The sequence below is a fragment of the Protopterus annectens genome, chromosome 4.part1 (genome assembly GCF_019279795.1).
Source record: "Protopterus annectens isolate FY-2018-M chromosome 4.part1, PAN1.0, whole genome shotgun sequence".
Lineage (NCBI taxonomy): Eukaryota > Metazoa > Chordata > Ceratodontiformes > Protopteridae > Protopterus > Protopterus annectens.
In genome coordinates, this window is record NC_056734.1 from 470,092,069 (window position 1) to 470,104,635 (window position 12,567).

General features: G+C 34.0%; 1 protein-coding gene across 1 annotated transcript in view; it reads left to right on the forward strand.

The window, feature by feature from the left end:
- The window catches only part of LOC122801234 (mucin-4-like), a 152,887-nt gene that overhangs the window by 107,320 nt on the left and 33,000 nt on the right, over positions 1-12,567 (forward strand). Inside the window, exons 8-10 of the mRNA XM_044070786.1 lie at positions 4,201-4,372; positions 7,608-7,790; positions 11,246-11,289. Coding sequence (XP_043926721.1) covers positions 4,201-4,372; positions 7,608-7,790; positions 11,246-11,289 — 399 coding nt within the window. The remainder of the gene's footprint in view (positions 1-4,200; positions 4,373-7,607; positions 7,791-11,245; positions 11,290-12,567) is intronic.

Sequence of the window (12,567 nt, forward strand, 5' to 3'; positions counted from 1 at the left end):
TTAACACTGTACAGTTTATCGCATAGAAATCTCCCCTAAGAAAGCAATCTTCCCATCAAGGAAGATCTCATCTGTGTCTGACTGGTCAACTATACTGTTTCAGATGGTGGACAGCCTGAAAGTTCCAACTTTTCTTTCCACCTAGATTAATCCAGATGATCTTTCCACCCAAACAGTGCTTTCCTCTTAAGAATGCAAGAGCTTGCTTCCATAAAATTATAATCTGGCATCACTGTGGGTAGTTCTATCTTCCATGATAAGCTTAAAGGGTACTCCTTATAACTGCATGGAGTCTCTAACTTAAAGCTGGCATGAGGTTCAGGTGATTGACTAATCTGAACTAGTTTCTTTAAAAATGCTGTTAGCTTTAGTTGCTCATGTGGTATGTTTATGTTACATAATCTTGTTACTTTATTTGATGCAACATTTTGAAGAAGTTCCTTACTAATTGAGATGAAAATGTATAATGTTAAATAAAGTGAGTCAGTTCTATGGACAAGTGGTTTGTTTAATTATTCTTTTTTTTTTTTTTTTTTTTGGTGGGGTGGGGCAGCTGGGATCCACACACACAAGGATTGGTTTTTACTTGCCTAGGTGTGCTTGGACCAGTGATTAACCAGATAGTCCCATCTTCTTTAATTGTCATTTTTTTCCATCTGCATTAAAGGAGGCCTTGGTTACCCCTATTCTGAAGAGGCATAATTTGGATGCTGATGATTTGGATAATGACAACCCCATCTCAAGTCTTTTACTTATAGATACTGCTACTGACAAAGCTGGACTGCACTGTTAAAAATATTGTGTTCATGAGCCATTCCAGTCTGGTTTCAGCACCAGACATAGTACTGAGACAACCTTTACACAGGTATTGAATGACCTTCTAATGGTGAGGGTCTGATTGTGTTATTCTGTTTTACTTCTCTTTAACTCTCCTCCACATATGACATGGTTCGCTCAATATTCTTCTTAATCAGCTCTGAACCTACTATTGAGGTGTGGGTACTGTCCTTAAATAGTTTTCTTCCTTAATGTCAAGACATACTCAGATAAGTTCTTCACTCTCTTATCCTTTCACATCTGGAGTGCAACAGGGTTCCAATTTTGGCTGTTTGTAGTTCTCTGTTTAGCTGCTTCCATTATGTGTATGCATTTGGGGTGAACTTTCTTCAGCATTACTGTAATGCTGATGATACACAGCTTTTACTCTTCTTCTATCAGAATAATTTTTTCTGCTCTGGATACTTTAGGATAGATTTTGAATCCATCCATAATTGAATGATTGTCAATTATGTGTGGCTCAGCATGGCCAAGACAATTGCTATGGCTATTCTTTGAAAGACAGTAGCTGCCCTACTTTACATCCAACAGATATTTGAAATGATGTTAAGCTGACATTTGTAAAGAAGGTTAAAAATCTTGATATGGTTATTGATGACAGAGTGACAATTGGTGACCAGGTGTCACATGTTAATCTTGGTTTTGTCAAATATCTTCTCCTTCCCAAACATATTTCATTGGTGGTGTATGATCTGTTGTCTTCACATCTTTATTCCACCCATCCATAACTCCAATTTTCCCATTTTACACTTGGGGTCAGGGTGTCACTTCAACAGTGATAAGTATCTACAGCCAAAGTTTGCACTGCTGGGTGGCTAGCCCTGCCATGGTAATTCTCCTATACCACACACACACACACACACACACACACACACACACACACACACACACACACACACACACATTCTTGTGGCCAATTTAAAGTGTCCAATTCACCTTATGCATGTCTTTGGAATGTGGATGTTAACCAGAGCACCTGGAGGAAAACTACACGAACACAGGGAGGACATGCAAACTTAGCACAGAAGGCACCCCAGCTGAGAACTGAACTGGAGAACCTCCTGCTTTAAGACAACAACACTATCAGCTGTGCCACTGTGCATCCCATCTTCAGCTCTTTATTATTGTAGTTTAATTTACTGGGAGTCTGTCAACGTAGTTTGGGTGACAGCTGTTCCATTAAAAGCACTTTTGCCGATAGTGGAGAATTCTCTTTTCTCCATTTTAATGCTGTCTTGGAGGAGATATATTTAAATTCGGAAAGTGTGGTGGTGCAAGGGGTACCTCACTGAGGAAAAAGATTTCAGTCCATCAAAAGTACTTTTGGCAAAACATTTATTGAGTTTTTGCATTCGCGCAAAGTAGTGTCAATGTATTGACATATGAGCTTGATTATTTGTAGTTAGATTTTTTTTAAACACCTTTATTGAATTATCACTTGTGACATGGGCAAATTTGCATTTATACAAAACTAATCAGACAATATTAACAAATTAACATTAACAAATATTATATTCCATATATATTGCTATATATCATATAACCTAAGCAACATTACATAAATTATTCAATTCTTGCCCCTTTTTTAAACAAGAAACATCTTTATTAAGCTATCACTTACAACATAAGCAATCATAAATTTATAAAAATGAAAACAAGCCACACTGACACAGTCCTAGTTGCAAGCATTTTACATTACAAACCATACTGTCACACTCCCAGTTGTAAACATTATACATCACTTATAATCTACCCAATCATTTTCAGTCAAACATTACACAACTCATTTAAGTCCTGTCTTCTATTAAAACGTATTCCTTCCCTGTATGTATTGTCCCCACAATTCCCATTTTTCCTATGTAGTTAGTTTTGAATTCCAAGCTCGCTCACTTAGATATACTTTTAGTTACAATCACATTAACCCAGTTTTATAGAGCCTACACTGGCTATCATCTCAGTCTCATATCATTTGTAAAGTTTTGCTCTTAGTTTATGTAGTCCTATGCAATGATTTCCGCATATCTCAAAGAGCTCTTGGTTTCCTACTGTTCAGCAAAGCCCCTACATTCTTCTTTCTTGGTGTAGTTGGGAGTACGCAAAAATATCAGATCATTTTGTTATCTGGCTCTACACCTCTGGAACCTCCTCCACAAATAATTCAGGAAATCCTTCACTCTGATAGGTTTAAAAAAAAATCCCTAAAAAGCCACTTTTTACTCTGCTATATGGTATTAATTGAATTTTATTGCTATTTTCTTAGAGTGTATTAGTATCCTTGCTTATTTGCTATTTCAGTCTAACTATTTGTTGCTATTTATATAGTTTTAGTTATAAGGATGCTTGAGCATTTATGGAAATAGATTATATTTTGGACAATATATTTTTTGGATGCTAAAATATAATAATTTTTTTGATTGCCAAATGGTACAATGTTTAAATATTTCCAACCGTGTATTATAATGTCTTTGATAAATTCACAGACTGTTTAATAATAATCTGTTTAGTAAGAAACACCACATCATTATTATTATTATTTTTTTTAATTGTATTTAAAGTGCATAAGGTTTAAATGACTTGGACATTCAGTAAGTAGGGCAGTACCAGCTCGAATATTAGGCTGAGAAGGATGGGGGAAGGGATTTGAATTTGTTAACATATATATATACCAATACACTTTGTTTTAAAACAAAACAAACCGCTCCCATACCTGGTAACAGATATATAGTCAGAAAATTTGTGATGAAACTATCATTCTGTTTAATTTTTGTTTTGTTTGGATCACTTGCTTTTGTTAATAAAGGATTTTCGACTGGAAGCATACTGTCTACCCTGCTTGGATTACTTCTGATTACCTACTAGAGTTAATAATTCTGCATAATATCAGTAACATTTCAAAATAAGTTTTTATTTTTTGAGTTAGGACACTTTTAAGTTCGCTACTAACATTTTCTATTTTTTTCTGTTTTTAATATATAGTGATTAACTAGACATACAGGAATTGAAAATCTTCCACACTGTTTATACTGTTTTACTTTCAAAAGACAAACATTTTCCAAAAAACAGGTTTCATCTCTGCGCCACCCTCTAGCCACAGCCTCTACTCACTTTCACATAAAAATGTAGCATCACAAAGTTCTTGACTTCACCCAGGAAAAGTATTCATTTTTTCATACGGCATTTTGTTTTTCTGTAAACCATCACATACCTACTGAATACCTCTCATTTATTGTATTTAGTGTAAAATTTAAGCTCATGTTGCCACACACTGGGAATAATGGAGTGATGTGCATTTCCAGGACATTTGTAATATGAAAACATCAGTGTGATACAGTATGATAAAGTACTATTTTTGTTTACCAACAGTTAGCATAGAACAGCTGAAATCATATTTTAACTGCGCATTGGAGACTGGCTATGATGTTTATGATCTAGAATATAATCCAGACGTTGGATTTCAGTGTGTTTCCCGCTGTGCAAAGGGTTACTGTCTTAATAATGCTACTTGTCTGCATCAGCAAACTGGACCAGTCTGTATGTAAGTAAAAATTTTTTCCAAAAAAATTATGCATAGCAATTAACATTTAATCAATTAATGATTAAAATGCAATGCATGGCTTCTGAAATAAAGGTTGTTTGTGCATGTGTGTGCGTGTGTGTGTGTGTGTGTGTGCATGTGTGTGCTCATGTGTGTGCGTGTGCGCGTGTGTGTGCACATGTGCGTGCGTGTGTGTGCGTGCATGCGTGTGTGCGTGCATGCGTGCGTGTGTGTGTTTGTCACATTATACAATGAACAGTTCTCTCAAAGGTTCTGTAAAGTATAGTTGCACTACTGAGTTACTTTGGAACATATTTGTATTTGAAACTTGTTTCACTTTTATTGTCTCCTAGTGCTTTGATGTAGTAGATTGTATAACTGAATTAAAATTATTCAGCAGAAAAAAATCATTCTGGCTTTACATTTTAGCAGCATTAATATTGTGCCTTGTGGAATGTTGACATCTGACTATAGAGAAATTTATTTAAAGAAAAAGCATATTCCAACCAGTTTCCCATCCACTGGTCCAAGCTTTTGGAAATGCCTGTAAGCAAAATACTTATAGACATTTGAGTAACACCAAAAAGTATGGGATGAATAACTTGAACAAGAATGAAAAAGGCTTTTATTCATTAAGAAATAACAAGAGCATTCGTATTATGACACAAGATAAAGGTGGTGGTATTGTAATTAGTAACTCTATAGATTACTCCAGCACTATTGTTACACACTTACATGACGAAAGTATTAATCTACATATATCCAAAAAACAAACAACTATGGGCTACAGGAAAGTGGATATACAATTGGAAGATTGGTTATCACAGGATATAATAACTATTGATTTATACTTTTTTAAAGAAATAAATGAAAAAGTGCCTCAATTCAAACCACTAACCAAACAATAAGGCACTGGAAGGTTCACCAGAAAAAAACACAAACTTTATTAGATGCAAACTATGAGAAATCAACAAAATGAACGCCTTAACTGTATCACCTTGTTTTCGTCAGTACAACTTCATCAGATGAGCATACCATTTTCTATCACCATTTTTATATATAGCCCTTAATTAATCAAGTAACAAAAAAATCCCAGATTTAAAGCCACAATACAACATTGTTAGGTACATGAAAATAAAATACAGTAGATAAAAAACCTTGTTAAAAACATTTAAAAACCTTAATAATAAATGCATAATGAAATACGCTGTGAAACTGTAAGGTGCACATAATATATATATATATATATATATATATATATATATATATATATATATATATATATATATATATATATATATCATGTGTGCGTGTGTAAAATGCATACAATGTTAAATATTACTCATAAAACTGAATGTCTTAAACGTGAATATAGTTACATAAAATGTTAGTAAAACAACACCCTCTGCTGGATAAAACCATTAAAAGTATAAAAGTGTGTTTGATTAAAACTACCCATCATTGCAAAGTTTAGCTGCCCTCAATTTTAAAACAGGCTTTAATGAAACCATGTCATTTAAACCAGGGTGTTTGTCAGCTTCAAGCACCAACTGCCAGTACAACTCCTTGTATCCTACACGTTTCCCAAGGGCCACCATGCACTTTCATTATGCATTTATTATTAAGGTTTTTAAATGCTTATAACAAGGGTTTTTCATCTACTGCATTTTATTCTCAAGCACCTAACAATGTTGTACTGTGGGATTTTTTGTTAATCCAATTGTATGATAAATGCACAAGATCCATGTCTTCCTCTCCTTCAGGTATACCAGTTAAATGTAAATTGTTATATATTTTTATTGTTATCAATTTTCAGCTCAGTTTTTTTTTATTTATTGTAAATAGCTTGTCTGTCCAGCTAGAATGACAGTTAAGTATACTCCTCTGCTCTAGAAACACCAAGTGTCATAGTTCCATCTTTTATCTGATGATGGTAGTTGTTAGTATTACTTTTTAAGGACTTTGTTTCTGTAGGGACTTCTTTCATGTTGATTAAAGCTTGTAGTGTTAATAATTCTACCTTGTTTTAGTGGATCTACGAGTACTTTTCTGTTTGGTTTTGGTGACCATACTGGTATTCTGCTGTGCCAACTGCCCACCACACTAGACACAATAAACATGCACAAATTGCAGTCTTGTGGTCAGCAGTACTGCTAAAGGCACAGCAGAGTGCAGTCTATCAACAAATACAGCTACATTACCACATAGTATCTGAAGCCAATGAAAGTAAATTTAAAAACTAGAGCAACCAACAAATCAGTGCATCATCTCCCATGTGCATTGCTGGACACACTCCTCCCGCACTCATAATGGATAATTATATTTCACTAATTCGGATACTTACGTCATGTTGTAAGATATCCCAGTATTAGCTGTAGTCATATCTCTCAGCTGTCTGGATTTTTGTGTTATATTTTTGTTTGTTCCTCATATAATATGTGTTTGTTCTAGGAAGTCGTTGATGACTGCAGTCACTAAATCATGACAGATATTTGAGTTTCAGACTTAAAATTCCTCAGAAAATGCATACTAATGCAAAACATGCTATTCTATTGACTTTCTAAGTTTCTAAAAGTAATATTTAAGATCTGTCCTTATTTTTGGGCCTTTGTTCCCCCATTATTTGTGGCTGTGTCCAGAATTCTTGTACAAAGATGTTGAGAGGTATAGCTGTAGTAACTATGTACCTCCACACATTATTATAGTTTAGTAACACATTGTGCATATAAACTTCTTTTTTCAAGGATATCCCATTTTCTGTTTCTGATGCTTTTTTCCCTTCTGATTTGTGGGCCTTTGTGATATAAAGACATTGCTATACTGTGCTCTCACCAATTTACAACATAAATACAGTCGATAACTGCTGGAGAAGGACTACAATAACTAGCTCTACATTTAAATAGCAGAAGTAAAATTCAGATACAATGAGCGTTCAAATGGAAGGATCTAGACTATGATTATTATTATGTAACAAAACTGTATGAGTTGTGCATGCACTGAAAAGTGCATTTCTGTATCTTATCTGTCATAAGGACATCTGCTTGGGTTTACTGCTGTTCAAATGGTGAATTCTTATGACTATTTTTTACTATATTTATTTAACAGGCCATGGCTAGTATAACAACATTTTTAAGCAATAACCCCATTCAGAGGAAGATAATTTTATTATTTATGAAATGTGAGCTAAACAAACAACAATTCTATTTATTTTATCTGTATGTATTTACTTTTACAGGTGCAATCCAGTATCTATGTATTCACCTTATGGAACTCACTGCGAGAATCTTGCTGTGAACCTCAATGGTTTTTTTGGTATTCTGTTTGGAGCACTGGCTTTTCTGCTGTTACTTATATTGGGCATCATTCTTGCAGTGTTTTGCTGTCGCAGAAGGAAAAGCTATTCACATGATATTTTAGAGTAAGTATTTTTTCCTAGTTTATGACCATACCAATGTCAGTGGCATAGAAGGAAAGATCACCACTTGTGATGTCAGCAAAATGAGAAGGGGCTAGGTTCTTATCCCTACAAGGTACTAAAATTAATACTCCAGTATAGTTACTGTAATGAAGCTTGAAAGGGAAGGATGCCATTTCTGCATTACTGAAGTGCCTTTTTTTCAAATGAAATCAAGATCTAGTCAGCCAACTCCAGCAGTAGTTCCGGTGGATGAAAATATTCAAAGCCATGCACGGTCTTCTCATTGCTCTAAGCAAATTGTCTCTGGATAGTATAAATAATTTTCCTGCATCTCCAGTGGAAAATGTTACTATGCTCACTGAGACATACCAACTCAAAAATGCAATATATAATTAATTAATAATTAAATGTCCCCCTGAATCATGGGTAGCTCTAAACAGAAACTGCTCGGCATAAATGTATGCACATACCCATTATGAGAAATGAGTGAAGTAAACGTTCATGCAAGGCACATTCCTAGCTTGCAAATGTTTTGATGTTATCAGCAACAAGTCATGAGTGGTTTAATACTGAGATGGATTTAACATGGAAATATGAACAACTAAATTTAGTGCTCTACTCAAAATCATACTTTTTGCTAACTCAGCAGTTATATCACAGAAATCTGTAAAAGCCAATTCCTTTTGCTGTATCCATTTTTTTCTGCCTGCAGTTTGACTTCTTGTATGGCTCAAGTTATTCTCTCAGAATTTAGAAGAGCTCTTGAGTTTAATAAATTTTGCATTGTTTTTAATATAATTTTATTATGATGGTCTTTCTAAAAGATGAGCCGAATATAAAATGAAGTAGATCTCATATTAAAAGCAAAGCAACCATAATATAAGCGTTTTCCTAATGCGTTTTTTTTTTGTTGCATATGTGTAAATATTGTGTTTATGTCTGTATATGTATAGTCTTTGTGTGGAAATTTTAAAAGTGAAACATAAAATAATCTTCCAAATGTTACATTTTTTACATATTGTGAGCTTTAGGTCATTCACTGGTATGAAGTCCAGTGCTATAAATACTATTCTTACATAACATACCAAAGGCAATGTGATTTTTAATGAGACGCAATATTAGACTTTTGGTAGTATTCAGAGAAGGTAGCTACGTGGCACTATTAGTGCTTCAATGTGGTGGTCTAGTAGTGCTCTGAAGCTAACTAGTGATTGACAGACATACAAGAGCTGCACGGAGCAAACGCTTATTATCAACTCAGTCTGGTTCCATGGCACAGAAGGATGGAAGCTCGACAGTGATTTGGGCAACTGGGATTTGGTTTTCAGCTCCAGTCATGGAGGAGCCAGGCAAGGAGTGGGAAGAGTAAAGGGCCATGGTCTGCTTAGCCATCCTTGGGAGTGGGGAAGGAAGTGCATCCTATGTACTGCATGCACTGAAAATAAATAGTAAACCTTCCTTACACAACTACCTCACATAAAAAAATCAAGAATATGAATCTGACCTTAAAATAAAAAATACAGTAAGCAAAAAAAAAAAAAAACGACATTTAGAGTGTATCATTACAGACAATATGGTTCTTCTCCTACATAACTAAACTAAATAAGATTTTGTTATCTAAAACATAACATTATAAAACAAACACACCCTAGCTCACTACCTAACACGTTAAACGATACATAAAAATCACTTCATTGCTAGAGCTGAACACTACCAATGAAACAGTCCATTCATAAGACAGTAAGGAAAATATTTAAAAGACTTTATTTAAAGCATTCCATCAAACTGAATGGGAAACAATAATTCAGACTAACAGAAGTGTAAACAATGGACATATGGAGTATGTGTAGGTCTAATTCATGTGATACATAAAATATCATACACAGCATGGTTAAGAAATGTGTTCTCCGACCAGTGGCTTTGCCATTTATCACATAACTTATTCTTACAATACTAGATATTTCACATATCACACCTCAGACGTTCTCTACTTCATATATATATATATATATATATATATATATATATATATATATTAAGTTATAAACAGTCTTAAAGTATACAGCTATTTGATAATTCTTCTGTGAAAAATAATAAATGATACAGACGTACTTAACACTAGCCTGATACATAGCAATAAGACAGAATTAGCTGTAGATGTTGGAATAAAGGGGTGACTGGATTATGTACAGTTCTAGAAATATATGCTTCACTTCAAAAATACATGATGCAAGCTAACACATCAATGTCAGATACAACGAGAAGCACTTGGTAGAAATTTCAGTTGCATAACAGTAAACCTTCTAAAACTATGAATATATGTTGTAGGAAGCCACAGATTAGGGACAATTAACTTTCTTAGTTTGTCTACATATACTAACCCATTTGTAATAACTGCTATATACTGAATCCATATCTAAATACTGAATCCATATCTAAAATTGGGTTACATTCTAGCTGCTATATACTGAATCCATATCTAAAATTGGGTTACATTCTAGCTGCTATATACTGAATCCATATCTAAAATTGGGTTACATTCTAGCTGCTATATACTGAATCCATTTCTAAAATTGGGTTACATTCTAGCTGCTGTATACTGAATTCATATCTAAAATTGGGTTACATTCTAGCTGCTATATGCTGAATCCATATCTAAAATTGGGTTACATTCTAGCTGCTATATACTGAATCCATATCTAAAATTGGGTTACATTCTAGCTGCTATATACTGAATCCATATCTAAAATTGGGTTACATTCTAGCTGCTATATACTGAATCCATATCTAAAATTGGGTTACATTCTAGCTGCTATATACTGAATCCATATTTAAAATTGGGTTACATTCTAGCTGCTATATACTGAATCCATATCTAAAACTGGGTTACATTCTAGCTGCTATATACTGAATCCATATCTAAAATTGGGTTACATTCTAGCTGCTATATATTGAATTCATATCTAAAATATGGTTACAAAATGTAAGTCATATTTGTTTTGTAGGTCTATACTGTAATAACTCAGAAAGAAATATTTTAGACAATATAAATGCCCTGTCTATTAGTACACTTAAAATATTTCTGAATCTGTAGTTCATGTATAAAAATGGAATGTTAATTCTAATATAGCAAATCTCTTTCGGGATACATGTGTGTGTGTGTGTGTGTGTGTGTGTGTGTGTGTGTGTGTGTGTGTGTGTGTGTGTGTGTACTACAATTTCTGAGTTCCTCTGCTGTTTGCTGGTATGTACTAAGCCTTCATGTGTTATGGATTCTGGCTAACATTATGTTGCATACTGCTGCATTAAATACTGACCCATGTATAACAAAGACATCTAATAACAGAATATAATAATTTTAAGCTGTAAGTATATGGATATCTAATTATATTGGCATGCTGAATGCATATTACTATGTCTCTCAGTACTGATTTTTACTTTTCATTCTTTTAAAGCATCACTGAATCATCTCCACCCTTCAAGTCAAGTCCACTGAGTCGTAAGTAATCATAACTGGTTTAGTATACTATTTGATACTGTAGAGTGCTGTATAAATCAAGCTATCATTTTATTAAGTTTCTGAAATGTCAAATATCTCCTTTTCAGTGTGTTACATTATTGAAATAGGAGGTCTTCTATGATTTTTAATACCGTTATATTGTTTTCTATTTGCATATATTAACAAAATTAGTTGAGTTCCTATACCTAAGCAATGTTACAATAAAATTCCGAAACTGTGCAAAGGTGTGCTGTATATTATGTATATACACACACACACACACACACACACACACACACACACACACACACACACACACGTATGTGACTGTATATTTTTATGTATATTTATATATATATCTGGGTATTACTGAGACATGTTTGGATGTTATGCAATTCATTAGAGCCTAGTAGCTCATTTCATCAGTGAATGAAAGCACATTGATGAATTACGTCAGTGTTGAGCAGCACTGTAAGTATATGGGTTTGAGAATTTTCATTCCGTTCACTTACACTATAGAAGGATGGCACATGTTGTATTCTCCCAACATCGTCATCAGAGTGGTAAAGAAATTGTTCTTTTTCCACACAATTTTTCAATCTTGGAGTGTGTGAGTGAGTGTGTGTGTATGTTTTTGTGTGGGAGGAATGCTAATCTCTGAGGAGAAAAAACAACTAGTTAAGCAATAAGTAAGCAAAGCACCACATGGTCAATTAGTTTACAAGCTTAGGACTGAGACTGACAAACACTACAGCTGAATACCTTTGTATTTATACAGTATTAGAGGACACAGTCCTGTCTTTCTAATTTACATTATCCAATAAACAAATCTTACTAATTCTTCTCAGATAATATATTTTGATTTTCTCTTCACCGTCTTTATAACCCATTCTCTTTGTGGGAAGTTTATGAGCATCAGTACAGCCTCATTCTATTCTGGTAGCATTTATTTTTAAACACATTATTGAGCTTCAGCTGCAGAAATGCTGCCTAAAGCATTTGTTTCATCTCATTTATCCAGCTTCTATCAATCACTCATTGTATTTGTGTTACTTCGTGAAAAGAAATTAGATTGTCTAGTTGAGCTACACAGTAACTAAGAATTCGATATATTGTAACACGTAAAATGGGCTCATAACAAAAATGCAGAGAAATCAACAGCTGATGTAATTATAAGTTGTCAAGAACCTGATGTAATAAAACACTTTTTTAAATGGGTCTGTAGTAAGCAGATGAAAAGTCTACAAACTCCATTCACTCTCTTTCTGCTATTGCCAT